The 20,434-nt window shown below is 27.3% G+C and overlaps 1 protein-coding gene across 6 annotated transcripts in view; it reads right to left on the bottom strand.

Moving 5' to 3' along the window:
- Positions 1-14: 14 nt before the first annotated feature.
- LOC127277299 (single-minded homolog 2) overlaps positions 15-20,434 on the bottom strand; it is a 32,611-nt gene continuing 12,191 nt past the window's right edge. For 5 of the 6 annotated variants that reach the window (XM_051298366.1, XM_051298359.1, XM_051298341.1 and 2 more), the window contains exons 3-10: positions 10,416-10,718; positions 8,499-8,575; positions 8,277-8,366; positions 7,702-7,920; positions 4,747-4,952; positions 4,179-4,285; positions 2,776-3,249; positions 15-2,640 (exon numbers count right to left, since the gene is read on the bottom strand). In XM_051298366.1, coding sequence (XP_051154323.1) covers positions 1,994-2,640; positions 2,776-3,249; positions 4,179-4,285; positions 4,747-4,952; positions 7,702-7,920; positions 8,277-8,366; positions 8,499-8,575; positions 10,416-10,590 — 1,995 coding nt within the window. In that variant the 5' untranslated portion in view covers positions 10,591-10,718 and the 3' untranslated portion in view covers positions 15-1,993. Of the gene's footprint in view, positions 2,641-2,775; positions 3,250-4,178; positions 4,286-4,746; positions 4,953-7,701; positions 7,921-8,276; positions 8,367-8,498; positions 8,576-10,415; positions 10,719-12,369; positions 12,696-20,434 lie in introns of those variants that run through there. The other variant, XM_051298323.1, reaches the window with a different exon arrangement.

Raw genomic sequence — 20,434 nt, forward strand, 5'->3', positions numbered from 1 at the left:
AAATACTACAGAAATAATTTTTCAGAGGAAAATATGATATATTTTCGGCTTATAGGCACCGTTCTGCTCAGTTTTTTCTTTTTTGTTGTACAATATTTACATATCACAAATTATATTTTGCGATGGCGTAAAATAATATTCGAACTTCACTATGAACGGCACACTCGCGACGATGTATGTTTTAAATATAAATAGTTAATCGAGTATGTTTATTTACCTATGAATCCTATAGGTATGAATAATTTTTATGTGCTTTTTCAGACCTTATTATACAATAAATTTGATAAATAATAAAGATCTAAGAAGATATAATGGATGAAAACTATTTGTTTTTTTTTTATTAATAATTTTCATAACTATTGTTTTATATAGTGCTTGCGGATATTTAAATTATATATAACAAATTGTTTTTATTTTCTCTACACAATACTGCGATTTTAAATATAAAAAAAGGGTGTTTAAAATATAATACAATTTTTTTTTCCACGAATGGCGGATTTCTTTGGTCGGTTGGCATATCAGCACCGGTCAGTCTTCGGGTTTATATCAATTTATTTACAATTATATTGATATTAGCAAAGTATTTCATTTACATACCTCTCGTAGATAAATTTATATTTACACTAGAAAAATTACTATATCGAGAAACCTACTGACTTCGCTTTATGTACACGTATTGAAACAATTAGTTTCATTCATTTATCACTAATATTGTTTGTAACAAAAATTGATTTTTTTTTCTTTTTCTTTTTTTTTTTTTTTTTTTTTTTTTTTTTAATTGAAGCATTCCAAATTTATCACTCTCACGTCCAGCGCGAGTTTAATTTTTCTGTTTTTTTTAGGAGAGAGAGAGAGAACGATAATTAACTTTTCCGATTATTTTAAAAATTCCTAATTATAAAAAAAAACGAAGATTTTTGTTGTTATTTTTCTGCTTTCGTGTAATGCATTTTGTCAATATTAAAAAAATGCCTATCTTTTATATTATTCTTTTGTTCCACGTATATTTGCCTCTTTTGTATAGCGGAGTAGTATAATAAAGTGCGAAGGTATATATAGGCAATAAACGGCCTTTTAAATTCAAAGTGTTAACCCTACCCTTGGGTTTTTCCAGAAAGAGGACTAAGAACTTTGAAAAATCAACTGACCGCTAATCTGACGAAATATACAATATCTTGCGGAAAAATTTCCTTGAATATTTTTCAAACTTAAATCGTATTTAAAAACTAATGATATAATATTAATCAAACTCGTTTAAAAATGTAACAAATTAACTTAAAATTTATTTTACTCCTATTCTATACTTAAATGAATCAATTTTATTGAATAATGTTATTGAAAAAAAAACAGATTAATGAATTTTAATTAAAATAAACGAATCTTAAATTAATCAATTTTACATAAAAATTGTTTAGAAAAAAAATAACAAGTTAAACTAATCGATTTTTAGCTTAATATAATACTCAAGGAAATATATTTATGTCTAAATTAAAAAATATAATATATATATGCCGCAGTAAAAAAATATCTAATGCGTGAAATTTTAGAAAAATTATATATACAGAATAATTTTCAATTTACATTCTGTATGAAAAACAAAAACTCAATTTCTTTTTTTTTTATACAAATATTACATACTTGTCTTTTTGAATATCCAATAAAAAAGAACATTCGAATCCGCAATCAAAAACAGAAACCCAAGTGAATTGAATCAATTTTGAACTGATCCGTATATCGACTTTGTAAATTTCATATATATCGTTCAATTTTTCCCCCATTCCAAGAAAACAGAAAATTTTCTCCAAACGAATTTGCTAGGGAAATTCTCTCTCTTTTTTTTTTTTTTTTTTTTTTTTTTTTGTTATTCGGATCGAGATGAATTTTTGACTCTCCAATTACTCACAAGCCGAATTGTCACATCCGGTAATAGTAAATTTTTCTGCTCCAGCATTATTTCAGCTGGCGAGTGCTAAATGGGCACTTGTACCGATTGTCAGTGTACAAATTGCCGATGTGCTTCATGATGATGATGATGGTGATGATGATGATGATGCGCATGAAGCGTTGATGAATTTGTTGTCATCACGGATGATGGAGATTGTACATTCATTTGTATTGAATTTGGACTGTATTGATGTGAATCAACAATAACACTCGTATAGCCAGGACCAGCATCAATTGGATCAACCTGAATTGCTCTTCTTTTGCTCTGTGGACCAGAATGATGATGAGGATAAGTCTCATAATGTGGAAGATTTGTATTGGAACCAGTGTAACTTGAATTATTATTGGTGACACCACAATTTGGAAACATAACATGATTTGTTTCTAAATTCGTTGACGATGATGTTGATTCCAATAAATGATTATGGTGATGATGATTGTGAGCGTGATGATAGTTGGAGAATGATTGTACACCACGAAGTCCATCCACCATTAAATTAACACCCAATGGACTCGATTGATGACTTTCTGAAGCATCGGAACTTTCACAGGAACTCGAGCATGCCGAATAGGGCCTTTTTCTTGGATTCTGCTGTGGACTGTGCTGATGTGCATTCATTATTGTCGTTGAGGTCTGATGAATTACTGGCTGATGATGCTGTTGCTGCTGTGGTACTGACGAAATTGGCTGTATACCTGGGACAAAAATTTTTACTTCGTTAGAGATTTATAAAATATAGAATCAGAAATAGCGGAATTTCAAAAATTCGGAACATTCGGATTTATAAACTCTTGGGAAAATTCATCAAAAAAAAAAAGAAAATTAATTACCATATTCGTAGGCGTACATGTCGGACGCGTAATAAGACCCCTCCTCGTGTGGTGTGTTGGCTTGTGTAGAATATGGACTGGAGAGATAAGATCCGGGATTAGGAGTACTTCCAATGTATTCCAAACTTGCGTAACCAGAATCAGGATATTCGGAATCGGTTGTTCTGCTACGATACGAAGGACTGAGACTGTGATCATCGTGACCATTGGTACTGACAGTACCAGGTGTCGATACAGTGAGTGGTGCACTCGGTGGATTACCATGAACAGAATTATTCATTTGATTTTGATCCATATTTAAAATCAATTCCTGTCTCTCTGGATTAGAAAGAACATAATTCACCGAAACAATGCATTGTGGTCGCGAACTTCTTTGATTGTTGACAATTGTGATGTAAGATTGCATCCATACCCATCCACCTTCTCTTGTCAAGAACCTGTAGTACCTTGTTGTCACCTGACTTTTCTTTAGAACTGAAATGAAATTGTTTAATTACATTCAAAATCGTTTGTTTTGACTTATAGGATGAAGATTACTATTAGTAGAACTATACTAGAACTATTAATACTGTTAGTACTATTAGTACTATTATATAGTACTATTAAAAACGATGGAATATCATGAAATTTAATGGTTTCTAAAAGCAATATATGTTAAAGAAACCATTATGGAGTAAACTGCTGCTTTTAAAAAGAATAATGCCATATTGAAGAAAAGTGATTTAATAAAGTTGGGGGATTATTTTGCCGGAAAAGCTTAATATTTAAAAAGAACGTAAAATTTCATCGGGCATAGCATTAGTGGTATTATGTCAGGCTCTCTCCCTCTTCGGAGTTACGCCCGTGAAACTGCAAGTCTGTTCAAACAATGATAGCAGTAACAGTCTATGCTTTCTCATTCTCTCTCGCTCGGTTTTCCACACACACACACTCACACAGCCTCTGTTTCCCCCCCATTTTCACATCGCAGCATTGTTTCAATCAATAATATACACACCCTGCTGAATATAATGTACAGTATATGCACATGTTTACAGGTGTATATATATATATATGAACACGTAAAAAGGTGCGAGAAAAAAGTACTTCTTTTTTTTAAGCATCAAAGCGCAAAGAAAAGTTCAAAGAGACTTTTTTTTTATCCCAAATGAGAGGCCTCGTAGCAGTGTCAGCTGGTTTTTGAAGATTTAAGCACTTTTGGTGTCTTTGCTATCTTATTGACTCTGTGGTAATATAATAGGGCTAGTTTTCTTTTTTGTCGTCTTTTATAGAGAGGGGGATTTACTTTCATCTTTTAGATTTTTTTTTTTTTAAAGAATTGATTGAGTTTAGTTTTCTATTGTTGAAAAATATATTTTTTAAAGAGGATTTTTGCGAATTTTTGAAAATTAGTTTTTACTTACGGAGGATGTGAGCATTGGCTAGATCGTGAATATCGTTGGCGTGGATATAATTATACAGCGTTTTGTCAATAAGGTCTGCTGGTTCATATCCGGTTAATTTTGGTACACTGCAATCAAAACAAAATATTACACTTTAGTTTTTACTATATATATTATTAATATATTAATAAACTGTTAATATTTATTATTACCAATATTTGTATAATATACAGTTGTTAATACAAAATACTATAATATTTAGTATTAATAACTGTTAAGTATACTAATATTCTTAGTATTTTGTCCTACAACAGAAAAATGATTTTCCGAAATTTTGACTATACAGATTTAGAGTTTATTCCTTGTTCTGAACACGTGTGCATTTATCTGCCTCTATACAGAAGTAAAAAAAGTCTTTTTCGTAACACGAAACTGATTTTAATGGGTCTAACTTTTTTTTAGTGAAAAAATAATGTTCGTTTAAAAATTCTCTTAATTAATTTAATTTGAAAAATAATTTAAATTAAACAAGAAAGTGTTTGCAATTTTTTTTTTTTCGTAAATTGATAGTGAAAAATTAAGTACATACCTGGAATCGAGGAATATAAGCTTCATATCGAGAGAAGCCCGGAACATAAACATGTTATTGTGCAGTTTAATTTCCGTAATTGCACTAGGTGGCAGTGAATGACCGACGGCTACTAAACCAAAAGTGGGGTAATCGTATTTGTCTTCGTAGTCTGATACAGGGACTGTGCATTGCTTCACTTTGAGGTAGCCCGAACAGTGAATGACCTGAAACACAAAACACACCGGAAACGTTTTATGCGTTCACACTATACACATATTCTTAATAATAATAATAATAATAATAATAATAATAATAAACGAAAGCGAAGATTTGAAAAAAGAACACTAAAACCTCTTCAATCCTCACCAACAAAACTCCTTTTCAAAAGACAAATTAGATTCTTTTTTTTTCTAAACATTATTCTATTAAATATTTTTATTACATTTTTTTGTATCAAAAAAAAAGGAAAAATAATATTCGTGATGTGCAATAACTAATTTAAACTCTAACCGTGTAAATTCACCCCTTTTAAGTTGAAAAGTGTGAAAAAAGAATTTCGGGGGATAAAATATAATTCAATATATGCGCATAATTCAGGTGCGAGTGGAATGTATATAGCTTCTAAGTGCGATACTTGGCGAAAAGAGTATATACGTGCGCGGCAAATTAACAATTCTCGTATATATATATATATATATATATATATATATATATATATATATATATATATATATATATATATATATATATATATATATATATATATATATATATATGTGTGTGTGTGTGTGTAATTGAATAGTCAATGAAGAAAACGCGAAAAAAGCTGCACTTTCAAAGCTCGAGAAATATACATATGAGGGTGCAATTCATCAATCAAATAGGCCTCTTATATATTCGTTTCGAATTTGCGGTGCATCGCGTATATATACATATAAATATTTATATTCCCCGTTATCTATATACATATACATATACAAATAAACCCTTATGCGTTTGCGAACTAATTTTCAAACTTCAAACAAATTTATGCATATATCTGTTGTTATATATGAAAGTTAATTAAAACTTTTATATAAAGAAATTTCGATTCCGCATTTAAAAAAAAAAAAAATAAAGAAAAATTTATTTACGTATAAAGAAATTTTTTATTTGAACCAAATAAATAAAATACTATATAGTATTTTTAAAATACTTTATTTTATTTATTTTGTTTTAAATAAAAAAATTTCTTTGGGTCTAAAAAAAATATTTAAAAATTTGATTACAAATTTAGGAAATTATTCTCTGCACGCTCAATTTGACTTTGAAAAATTTGAGGACAAATTGGAGTTTTACATTTACAGTATGTAGTAAATTGAGGATGAACGCGTGAGTTTTTTGTGTATAAAGCGCATATATATATCAAAGAGGGGTGTTTTGTAGAAAAGCCAACTATATGTTCTGTCTTTGTAGGCACCATAAGTGTCATACAAAAACTAGCTTACAACACCCCTCATCTTATAGCTAACAGCTTATATGGGGTTGAATTCATGACTTTACCTAACATATATATATATATTGGGGTCCTCTTGTGTTGTACGATTTTGTCGAGTTCCCGATCATTAATGCTTTAAATGTGCGGCCTGAACGATTCATATATATATATATTTGCCAAACATTTTCTTAAGAGGGTGCTGACTGATGCCCAAAAAGTGCGCGTCAAAACTACAGCTTCATATTGCAATTGATTTTTCCGTTTTTCGGACATATGGACCTATCCATATAATCAATCCAATTGAAACTTCGGATTAGCATTTATAGGAAGAAAATATCGAAATTTTATACATGTCGTATAAATCTAAGTAAATCGTATAATTTACTGTATTCTCGTATATATATATATATATATATATATATATATATATATATATATATATATATATATATATATATATATATGTCTCAATTTTCTAATATATCAGGAAATTGAAATTAATTGGTGTTTAGATTTATTTCGATTTTAGTTTCTAATTCAAAACACTACCGAATTAATAATAATATTAGTAGAGTGTGTACATAATTGAAAAGTTGGAAAAAAATTTTTTTTTTTTAAATATTCATCAGAAAAAGAAACAAAAAAATATTAATTTTTATATTTTTTTATGGTGTTATAATTCCTAGACAAATAAATTTAATATATGGGAAATTTTGAACCAATACCTGTGGTCGGTTTTTTTTTTTTTTTTGAGACTACGCGCGTGACCAGAACAATGCAACCCCTACTTATAACAGCTAGCATTCGCTTATCTCTCACTTAACATTCAGATTTTTTATTCACTTTTATGATTTCCTGTGTGTGAGCCCAGCCACCTTCATCTTCGATCGCTTCTTTTATATATATATAAGTTTCTGTTTGACATCGATATTGCGTGAATTGTATGGACTTTATAATATACAAAAGCAATATTTATAGTAAATCCTTAATCGTTTTTCATTTTTATGTCCTTAAAATTTTCCATCATTCTCATTGCGGCGTTTTTTAACTTCTCTTTTTTTCTTGGTGCCCCCACACACGATGACGCAATTAATTATCAAACAATATAAATTCAAAAAATAAAAAGAATATACGCATTCAGAAAGAAGGAGAGAAATTATATATATATATATATATATATATATATATATATATATATATATAAAATACAGACAGAGAGGGAAAATAACAAGAAATATATAATAGAAGAAAATAAAGTGTATAATAAAAAGTTATAAAAATGGAGAAAAATACTCAAAATAGAAAAGATGAAAGAGGAATATGTCCGCGTGTATAATAAAATGGAATACACAGAAATAAAATGAGAATATAAAAGCAAAAAAAAGTATTAGGAAAAAGAATAAGAGCATATAAAATATAGAAGATAATAAAAAATATAAAAGATTATATATACATAATATAAAATAAGTGATAATGGAAAAAATAAATTTAATTACCTTCCATCCCTGATTCGTGAGACCTGCATTTCTTTTCGCAAGAACACATTTCATTCTAATGAAAAATGCCCGTTCTATTTCAATTTCACCTCGAACATTTGGAGGTGGTAAATATTCTGGATGTTTATAATATTCCGGTGGTAAAAGTAAAACACGTGCCATTTCTTCTCGATCTTCTTCATGAATGTACTCGAAAATACTGTTTCCGGTTAATTCCACCTGTATCCATAAACAAATAATCCATTAATAAACATTTTTTTTTTTATTACTGACAAATAAAATCAGAAATAAATTATCTAATTATATTAATTAAATTAATATTATTAATAATTATTATTTTGTTAAATACTAATTACTATTTTTAATAATTATTATTAACAATTATTATTATTATTAATAATTATTTTACTGTTTAATAAAAAAAAATAATGAAATGCTAAAATTAGTAAAAATAGATTTTCTTTAGTAAATATATTGTAATTTAAGAATAAAAAAACTCTTTTCTACAGTTTTATTTAATTAATTGATTATTTGAAGATAAAAAAAATGTAAATAAATGAGGGGATATCTCCGACCTGGGACAATCCTAAGTGCACGCTTGCTGTTTCACTAATGTACATAATTTTTCCATCACGTCCCACAACGAATATGAAACCATCCAATGTCTGAAAAGTAAAGGAAAAATTCTATTTTAATTTCTTTTTTTTTTATAAACAAGTAAATTGGATTTAAAAGTTTATCAAATTTTATATTTTTAGGCTTCATTTTCAAAAAAAAAATTTGATTTATTTTCTTACTTGTAAAAGATGAGATCCCAATTCTTTCATATTTGATTCACGAGGAGGAGGTACTGCTCCCCATTCATCTCCCAGGCCTGAAATAAAAAATAATTTTGTCAATAATTAATATGTTTAAAACAAATTTTTAATTTTTTTTTTTTTACTTTTAGAAAATAAAAAAAAAATTTTTTGGAATATTTTTTTGTAAGCGAAGAAATATGCATCTTGAGATATACATATAATGAGGGATCATATATGGAAAATAAAATCATATTTGAAATAGGTACTTGGTTCAACTTATTCTGTGTTTTAATTTGACACTCTTACATGTTACTCGCGTGTTTCGCACTCGACGTGTAACTATAAGCCTCTGTACCAAAGTATTACGTGTTCTTGCATTCATTAAAATCCTACCCTGTATGCCAAAACTTCTACTATTATATGCGTAAAAATGCATTTTTTTTTTTTTTTGCTTGGAGTTAAAAAAATTTTTTAATCAGTTCGCGATTTTTTTCACCTTCCATATTACTATTAGTTACACATTCTATTTAGTATATGGAAATTTAGTCCAAATAAATTTTATTTGATGCAAATGAAACTGGATTATATTTAAATCCAAATAAATTTTAGTGAACTGATGTGTCAAAACTATTTTTTCTAAATTTGATTATAATTTATTTTCGATCATCAAAAGATTATATTTGACTGATGGCATGCGCGCGGTGCTTATATATATAAAATGTTCTCAATAAATCTGTCATCAGTTTTGAATTTCAATTCTAAATTTTATCTTATACCTGTCAATATAGTTATATATATAGATTTTGAATATAGAAAAGAAAACCGCGATTATTTCTCGATACACACCTCTATATTTCGAGATAGGAATCTATTTGTCAGGCAATGGTTTCGTGGCCCATTGAGAGAATGAAAAGGTCGATTTTGGACATGTGAGACGATGTTATGGTTTGTCACGTATTCCAGGGCACAAGTTTTATCCTTTTCTTCACTTCTGTTTCCATCAAAAAATTTATTTTCCTTCTCATAGAGGCGCGTCAATCAATTTCAAATAAAAATTTTTTTTTTTCATCCCTCAAAGTTAACTCACATCGCTCAAATCTTTTGAGTATAATATATATCAAAAAATCATAAAAAATTTTCATAATAGAATATATATATATTTGGTTCAAATAAATTTTTTAAATTCCAAAATTCTGGGATATTTTTTTTTTTGAAGAAGAAATTATTGGGGTTTTTATTTTAAAGAAAAATTTGTCAGCGTTTACGTAATTTTCGATTGATAATATATGTATATATAACGAGAAGGGAAAAAGGATGTATATACTTGTGAAGTGGCTCCATCAGTAAAGGGCTTGGAAGCTTTTTTTTTCTTTTTTTTTTTTAAAAAAAAGAAGAATAAAGACGACGCTCCGTATTCTAGAGGGATGCGGCCACTTGAAATTCAATTCGCCGATGCCAAAAGGGGCTAGGAAGAGGGGGGGGGGTTATTGTAACACTATAACAGCCCCCATGCTTTGCTTACAAAGCACCAGACCTAACAATACATTAAGTGCGCAATCACACCCATCTCATCCGATACTATTTGCCCTTTACGCGAATAAGTGTCTTGTGTCTGAATTAACAAAGGGCTATTCCCATCCCTTATGTATATAATTCCTGCCCCCCCCCAAAAAAAAACCCTCTAAAGACGTTTAGAAAAAAAAGAAATACCCTCTACGTTCTAAAGTCACTTTTCTTTGTCAACCACACGATTATATGGTTCATTAAGATTTTTTTTTCTCCCAGAAAAAAAAATATTTGTTTTAACTTTAAATTAATTAATTATTTTATTAAATATTTCGCACTAAATAAAAATTTGGTTAAAAAAAAAAATTATGGTTAATAAATATTGGAGGAATTTTCAATATAGCTTACCGTGAGGAAAAACCTGCCTCATTTTGAGATAACTTGTCGTTAATCTGATAATACTGGCTTTATCCAATTGCGTTGTAATTGCAGTTGGAAGTGGAAGTAATTTAGCAAGTTCGGAAAATTCTTGATTCTCCTTCTCACGACGCGATCGCGCCGCATTTTTACTTTTCTCTTTCATTACAACTTCAGGTGGACCAGATCCACTATTGTCGTTGAAGAATCTTATCAAATTATTATTATTATTATTGTTATTGTTCAATAACTGTGATGAAGTTAGATCCAATGTATCCGATGTGTACTTGAGACCTGAAACAATTTAATTAAATTTTTTTTATTTACAAAAATTATTTATTTAAATATAAAAGCAAATTTTTTTCTCGAATTTTTAATATTGAAAATTTTTTTTTAAAAATAATTACGTATAATTGAAACATTAAAAATGTATGAAAATTCTGCGATTTTCAAATGGGATTTAATATCGAAAGTTTCTCATCGTTATTATTATAACCGCCCATAGAAGCAAAAGGGAGCAAACCATCATTAAAACGACAAGAGAGCAACCTAACGATGTTTCCACCCATTCGCGAGACTTCTCACAGATGGAAATTTGCCTTGAATTATTCATTTTTTTCATCTCCATACCTTTCCATTTTTTGAGTCTATATATGTATATATATATTGGGAAGAAAGTGAGCATGCTCTGATTATTTTTCTTCCCCCTTTGAGATCAATTTTAATTTGTTTTTTTGAACGTCAACTTTTAATTAAAAAAAGATCAACGCAATTTTATTATATATTTTACATTCCGATTTGTCTCAGGGACAAATAAATATTTATATTTGACTCAAATAAATTTTTGTTGCAAATAGATTTTATTTGAATTTAAATAAAAATTTTATTTATGACAAATAAAATTGTTATTTACGCCAAAAGTTATTAGGCTCTGAGACAAATATAAATTTATTTAACTTAAATATTTTATATTTGTTTCAAATAAAACATTTCTCTGTATGCGAAAGAAAAATCTCCTTTCCTCAGTACTATAATTAATTAAAAAATATCTATAAATTAAAAATATACATTTTTTTAAAGAACATTTTTCTTATAATAGATTTGTGTAGGTAAAAATAATAATTTTACAAAAATTAATTTTGAGAATAATTAGAAGAAACTTATTTTTTTTTTTACGAGAGAGGGGAAACTGGAGTTTCATATTATTATGAACTCAGTGAGGTGAAGGAACGAGAAAATTGTAAAAGACTATATGTATATAATACGGTTCAAAAAGTATATTGTAATGATACCAAGAAATTCTCGCGGTGAATATTCACCGTGACATAAACGGTGAATTGCTTGACTTTGCTAGGAATTCAATTTTTTTTTCTTTTGCAAATTGTACAATGCTGTTTTGATTTATGTTATAATTAAAAGAAAATATGTACACACTTCCTCTGACGGCTTTCATTGAAATTTATTTTCTTCCCGCATCGAGCGCTTAGTGACACTTTCAAAGTAAAAAAGTATATAATTCTTTTTCCGTTAATATAGCGTGCGGAAAATTAATTATTTTTTTGTAAATTATTTCCTATTTTTTAATATTTAAATTAAAGAAAACTATTTCTCAAGTCATTCATTTTGGAATTATTTCTAAATTGCAAAATTTTTTAATTTTTGCAAAATAATTAATTTTTTTAACAGTAATTTTGTAGAAACTTTTATTCTTTTTTTTATAATTTCTGGTACATATTTTTTAAAATTATTTTTTAATTAATCGAAAGAACGTTTTTATTAATTGAAAAATTAATTTTCACTAATAATTTTTCTTGCGAAATAAAATATATTCCTTAGGGTTTAAATAAAAAAATTATTATTTAAATAAAAATGTTTTTTTATTTAAACAAAAAAAAAATTATTATTTTTAATTATGATTTTGCCGGAAAAAAAATCAAAAACATACCTTTAAATTGTGCTTGCTTACGTTTCCAGCAAGAAATATATGGATCACTTTGTAAAAGTATACCAGCGGTTCGCGAATCATTATCCATCATAGGTCCCATTTTTGATGTCTTAAATTTAGATGAAAATTATTATCACACACAACATATGAGCCACTTTCAAAATCACGGGTGATTTAGAAAAAAACAAAAAATAAATAAAAAAAACCAATTTTGCAATATCCAACGAGAAGACTTGAAAAAATACGAACGAGGAGAGAAAGAGATTTTAAAATATATATAACACAGAGGGATGCAGTCGCAACTCGTGGATTTAGTAGACTGCCTGAGAAGTGAAAACGAGTCCTTTTAACGTCTGATGTTGAAGCCAGCCCCATATTGTATCGTTCCAAGTGGAAGGTAACACCCTTCTTTTTAAGCTCCACCCTTAGCAGGGTCAGTTCTGTAAGGTTTTGAAGGGTCTCCCTTTTTGGTGTACATACACTTGCATCAATCTGTCCGTTTTACACAGACATACATACAACAATGAATTTCAATACTCCCAACAGTAGAACCAGCCCAATGGCATTGAAAATTAAAAAAAAAAAAGAAAAGAAAAAAAGACTTTTTACGTTTAAAGTGACTCAAATGTTATGTTAAGTGCGAGTGGTGGGAGAAAAGTACCAGAGCTTTTATGGCAGAATTCCAATACCTATAATGTTGATGGCTTTTCAAGCTCAAAGGGTATAAAAGAAAGATGGCAGGCATCTTACAAAATGTATAAGAAAATACAAATTTTAACCTCGAGGGTGGTCGAAAAGAGCCTGGGAATTTCTCAATTTTCACATAGATTTTTGTCTCACGCTATGACTCAGGTGTCGCAATTTAAATACGTCACGCTTCATTATTTCAATTATGTTTTTGTTCAAATTATCATTTAACAAAGAATGCGTACATATATATGTACCTTGTTATTTAAATAAAATTAATTTTTTTCTTTTGAAAAAGGTGATATTTAATTCTTATTTGGCTTAATATTTGATTTTTATTTTGACTCATATTTATTTGATTCAATTTTTGTTTTGATTAATTATTATTTATAATATTTATTTTGATCTAATTTTTATTTGGCCTAATCTGTATTTAAACTAATTCTTGTTTGGCCTAATTTTTATTTGGTAAAATAAGAATTTCAACAAATAAATATTATGTCAAACAAGAATTAGGTTTAATAAATATTAGCCAAATAAAAATTAGATCAAATATAAATGAGCCAAACAAAAATTAGGATAAATGTAAATTAGGCCAAATGAGAATTAAATCAAAACAAATTTTATGCCAAATAAAAATTAGATAAAATAAATGTGCCAAATAAAAATTAGGATAAATGTAAATTAGGCCAAATAAGAATTCGATCAAAATAAATATTATGCCAAACAAAAATTATAGATAAAATAAATATTGAGCCAAACAAGAATGAGATGAAATAAATATTAAGCTAAACTAGAATTAGATATAATAAATACTTGATTTAATTCTTATTTTACCTAATATTTATTTGGCCTTATCTGTATTAAACCTAATTCTTACCTGGACCTAATATTTATTTTGATCTTATTTTTATTTTCCCTAATCTCTATTAAGCACTATTTTTGTTTCGTCAAATATTTAATCTAATTTTTGTTTTTTCCTAATCGCTATTTAACTTTATTTCTTATTAGATATAATTTTTATTAATTAATTATAAATATTAATTTTTATTAAACCTTGATTTAATATGTAAACATGGAAATTTCTTTGAAACTTATACTACTAAAGCGTATGGTCAAAATGTCAAAGAAATTGATGACAGGTTTAAAGATATATGACATTTATGGTTATGGGGGGTTGTGAAATATTTTGTAGATCCTTGTACTTGAAAATCATATGGTTACTTACACCTTGCATACTACAACTGTCGTGCAAAGTGCAACGGAACATGTGTTGTAAATTTTTGACCAAAAAGGACCTCCCTAAATTTCTATGCGAGAGAGGCAAAGGAAATTTGATCTTTTGATCCAATACAAATGCGGCATACTTGACTTTTCAAAATGACAAATTATTGTGTGGGCTCTCAAGATATTAATTCCAATTGTTGTCAAAAATTATAAGCAGCATTTTGTTTTGAAGAGAAAAAGGAATTTTTTTTTTTCGTTGACAATTTTATTATCTATAAAAATTAGGTGCAATAAAAATGCATTGCTAACTGCTAAATAGAAAATTTGCTAAATGAAAATTTGGTTAAATTAAAATCCTATAATATAATAATATTCGGCGAAATGAAAAATTCTGCTAAATGTTGATTCTGTGAAATACAAACTTGGATACATTAAAGTTCGGTTAAATAGAAATTCTGCTAAATGAGAATTCGGCAAAATAAAAATTTGATTAAATTAAAAAATTCCTATATTAAAATTTTTTCTTTAAATAAATATATATATATATAAATTATATTTGAAATTGAGAACTTTTGATAAATCTTCTAATTATGAGTAAGAAATAGTGTTTCGAAAGTTTTGAGAGATCACTTTATAAATATTGTAAGAAGAATAGTCAAATTTGAAATTCAATAATGAAGAAAAGTTTGTCTCTTTGAAGGTGTGAAAGAAGAAGAAGAAGAAAAATATACTCTCTGTTATAATATATACCATTGCTCTTCATATATATATTATACATTCGTTATTGCTCTATTCTCTGATGGAAGTGAGATTTTCGTATATTTGTTCGGCGATTTCTTAAATCTTTAGACAATTTTCGTCTCTCCTCACACAGCAGGTAGATAGATTTAATACGAAACATATGTCTGGGATTTTTGGGTTTTAGCCACCTTTCCAAAAGTTTTTCGAGGTGCGATGTAGTAAATCCACGTGTTTCTAGCGCCTTCGTCTTTATATACAACACGAGAGTTCAGCTCCTCTCATCATCAACAAAACTATGTATATTTAAAAACGGGGAAAATTTTCAAGGTGTATATAAGGTCCAGGGAGAGAGAGAGAGAGAGGAAAAAAAAATAAACAAATCCGAAAGATGACAAAAGTTTCTTCATGGAAAAATAGATGTTAATTTTTTTTTTGTTTTCTTATTAAAATTTCTGGAGTTTTAATTTTTTTTTTCTGTAAATTTTATTAAAAGAAAAAAAAGAATGACGATTTAAAGGCGAGATTTTTTTTTTTTTACAAGGACCGCATTGTAAATTCTTGATAATAAAAATCCTTTTACACCTGTTTTCTTATTTTGGAGAAATTTTTTTTCAAAAATTCAAGTGTATATATCGTAAAAAGATTTTTCAGGGTTAATACTGATGACAACCAGATGTTGGGATTTTCCCACAAGCGCACAGGTCTAAATATTGTCTTGAACAGGCGCATTTTATTTTAAACAGGTAGAGGGATGCAGTAAATCTTTTGCGAAAATTTCCAAAATATACAAATAGTCCATAGAAAATTATTTTTTTTTTTTTGCATTTTTCAATAAATTTTTTAAACTTAATGAGATAATATTTTTTAAAAAATGTTAATCATCTTATGAATTCAAAAAAAAAAAAAATAAATAAACCTTTCGTATTTTTTGCAAATGAAAAGAATTTTCATAAAAAAAATTCTTTGCTTTGGATTCTCATAAGAATGTAAAAAGAATTGAATTCTGGAATTTGTAAATGTGGGGGACATTCTTTCGCGCGCGTAAAACGAGTAGGAAAACTGTGAAAAATGAAAGAAGATAAAAGAGAAAGATCGTGACTTCTCAATGAAGCTTTTTCGCTCAAGAATTTTTGTATGTCACTATATATATATATATATACGCGCGTAAACTAAATCAGAGAAACCAATCCGTTCTGGGTCAAACATGTATATACATATATAATATAGTAAAAAAAAGGAAAAAGAAAAAAAAAGGAAAGAAAGAACAAGTGAATATGACTTTTTCGAGGGATGGTCCATTTTTGTCGTTCGTGACTGGCTCAATGCACTTTTGAGGGCGCGAGCCTGCAACTATAATTCGGCTTAACTCATATACAGCTCACCTACATTCGTAGTAAACACCCTCATAACCAAACTGTTTCGACACACATATATATATACAAGGGAATTACTACTCCCTCGATTCATCATTCTGTATTCATTCACTATTGCTTACGTTCTTTACCGTACAGGACGTGTGTGATCGCGCATTTTAACTCGCACAAAAATGAGTTCACTCATCCAAGTTGTCCTATAAGTATCACCAAGGGAAATAAAATAATACATATATATATATATATATATATATATATATATATATATATACCTGCGTGAAATTTTTGTCTACTTATTGTGGAAGTGAAAAACAAAATATTGATATACAAAAATTTGCTTAACAAAATTTTTATTTCACCGAATTTTATATAGAGAAATTTTTATTTAGCAGAATTTTCATTTTAAAGAATTTTCATTTCACTGAATTTTATGTAGACAACATTTTATTTAGCAAAATTTTTATTTAACAGAATTTTATCAAATTTAATGCAGACAATTTTTTATTTATAACAAGATTTCCATTAAGCTGAATTTTTACATAGCAAAAAAATTATTTATCAGAATTTCCATTATGTTGAATTTTTGCATATACAGTGGAACCTCGATTATCCGAACTAATCTATATAGGCAAGGCCGCGGGGTTCGGATAATCGAAAATTCGGATAATAGAGATTTTAATTTTTTTTTTATAATTAAAGTAAAAAAATGTACAGTTGAACTATATATTTAACTTAATACATATGTTTTTAAATATACATAAGTATATATATATATATGTAAATATTAATTAATAATATATTAAAAACTCAAAAAATTCGAAAAATTTTAAGATTTTTTTGGCATAAATTTGGTTATTTTGCTTTGAAAGATATATAGCATCTATTCCTTTTTTTTATAGATGCCAAATCACGCATTCTTCTCAGAAATGAATGAATGATAAAATAAATAGAGAAAATAAAATTAAAAAATTCGGGAGACCAAAAAATAGTTCGGATAAAATGTTTTTCAGTTCGGATAATAATAGAGGTTCGGATAATTGAGGTTCCACTGTAGTTAAAATTTCTATTTTGCGAAAATTTTATGTTAGGCAAATTTTTATTTAGCAGAATTCTTATTTAGCAAGAATTTCTTCCTATTGAATATTCAGTGAAATAAGAATTCTGTTAAATGAAAATTTTGTGCACTAAATGAAAATTTTGATTTATTTAAATTATAAGTAAATCTATATAGGAATTCTGCTAAATGCGAATTGTTAAATGGGAATTCTGTTAAATGCTAATTTTGCCAAATAAGAATTCGGTTAAACTGAAATTCTCTTAAATATTCAATTTTTACTTTTGAAAATTTTTCTCTATAATAAAAAATTCTTAATAATTTTCAAATGATAATGAAAAGTATTGGCAGAAAATATTAAATTAATATATAAAAAGAAACAGATGAAGAAGAAAAATAAAAAAAGCATATATATACATAATAGTATTTTTTTTTTTGTAATTTTTTGCTGACTATATATAGGTATATTGACATTTGTCGTGTCGCGACTCGATTGCAAAAAGTGACGTCATATATGAGGGTTACCGCGTGAATACTACAATAGTATGTATAGACGGTACAAGAACCAATGAAGAAAATGTTTATAGGGGAGGGACCTTGTGTATTCTCCCATTACTTTACAATGTTGTTCGCGAACCCTAACAAAACAATACATGCACTCTGTAAGTCAAGATCGTAACTCCCGTTACTTGTAACATTATACTTGTATATTCTTATACCTTTATAACCAAAGAATCCACCTATACACTTAGACATTTTAAACTCTGCTTACATCTCATAACTTATATATATATATATATATATATATATTATTTTGCTCCAATGTTTCGACGAATAAGTAGCCGTGTTATGTGTCAAAAATGACTCAGATTATTTTTATTTTTTTAAACGTATATATCGTATTTCTTAAAAAAAAAAGTGAATTATGCTAATTATTTTTACCGCGAATGATACTATTATTTCATCTGATAACAATCTCTCTTTCTCTACTCTCTCTCTCTCTCTTTAAATCTGAATTATATAGTAAAAAGTGAGCTATACTAATTTAAATTAGTAAAAAAAATTTCACTAAATTAGTCACTTGACAGAAAATTAAAAGGCATTAAAATAAGCTGCAACGCTTATTATTTTAATCTAATTTTGCTTATTTTAATACCAAAATGGATTAAAATAATAAGCTGCAACAGCTTATTTTAATGCCTTTTAATTTTCTGTGTTTTTACTAAAACTTTAGGTAAATAAATTTTAATCTAACTAAATTTACTGAAACTACTGAAAATAAAGAAATTAGGAATTAAAATTTATTTTGAAAATTAAAAATTTTTCAAACATTAGGTTCAGGTGATTTATTGCTATTATTATTTTTTTTTTTTATAATAAAATTATCTATATAGTTATTTTGCATTGAAAAAAGCAGACGAATTTATTTACCATTCTGGATATTAATAATAAAGCCTGCAAGTTTTTGAATAAATATAGAGAGTGCGTAACGCGATTCAAAAGGGACAATATTTACCCGCATATAGATTTATATAGAAAATACACAACGATGCTTCGTGAAACTGTTGGAATTATTTTCATACAGAAAATTCGCGAGTTAAAAAGTATTCGTATTGCAATTATATTCTCTATATTTTTTTTTTATATATATATAAAATATTGTATATGTGAAAAATTAAAAACCCCCGATAAAAATTATGACAGGGATTTTTTTTAAAGAGATTCGAACTAAAATGCATTTTTTATAAACATATATACTATTTGTAATAATAATGAAACCACATGTGTTGTCGGAAAGTCTTTGTGACATCAAATATGATATAACAATATAATGTATAGCTGGGAATCAAAATTATTAGCATATTGCGTGCCCTGGCATTACCTAGAAAGTTTAATCCTCTGTGCACTATATATGGGGATGTCAAATGATATGTTCTTGCTTTATATATATTATAGAGAACAAATGATGAAAATATCTCTTCTTCTATATGATACATTATATGACAAGCAGAGCAATTTATGATCATTTATCATATATTCTACTATATATGTGTTGTATTTCGATTTTCAAAAAATTATGTATAATGTTATGAAATAAAATAATGTAATTATTTTATTTAAATTAATTTAATTATTTTATTTTTATTTTAAAAAGTTAATTTTGATCAATAAAAAAATAATATCACAGAAAATTAAAAGGCATTAACCTTTGTTTGACACACTGGGGTACAAAATACCCCACGTTTTTCCATTCTTACCAATTTTTCTCGAAATACCTCACGTTTTCCAATTTTTTAAAAATACTTACTTTGAATATTCTACTATATAACTTATATAGTTTTCAGAAGATACCTCTCAAGAATATGTAAAAAAAAATTGAAGTAGATATATTTAATATTTTATTTTTCATGATGATTTTTGTCGATGGGGTACAAAAAACCCCAATGTGTCAAGTATGATACTCAGAAAAAGTGTGTCAAGTAAAGGTTAAAATAAGCTGCAACGCTTATTATTTTAATCCAATTTTGCTTATTTTAATACCAAAATGGATTAAAAGAAGCAAAATTGGATTAAAATAATAAGCGTTGCAGCTTATTTTAATGCCTTTTAATTTTCTGTGATGGAAAAAAAACTTCCACATATTTTTTTTTTATGAAAGTTTACTTCATTATTGGATGTGTAGAACGACAATTTACCCGAGATAATAACGTGAGAAAAAGAAAAATGAAAGTGATAAAACTTTTTTATCCTTTATTATTTTCTGATCTGTTTATCTCTGACAAAAGTAAACTAAATTTTCTTTTTGTATTTTATTATATATATGACTTTTCGTTGATAACTATATAAAGAAAGTCATCAGTAACTTTTTTTACAAGTTTCATTAATAATATATCATTGCACCCTTCGGAGAATATAATCGAAATATCTTCATTTTTTTTTTTTTTTTTGCTATATGAAAAAATAAACATACTTTGATAATAAT

This window comes from Leptopilina boulardi, unplaced genomic scaffold, assembly GCF_019393585.1.
Source record: "Leptopilina boulardi isolate dan_hultmark-lab unplaced genomic scaffold, ZJU_Lbou_2.1 LbouV2_110, whole genome shotgun sequence".
Lineage (NCBI taxonomy): Eukaryota > Metazoa > Arthropoda > Insecta > Hymenoptera > Figitidae > Leptopilina > Leptopilina boulardi.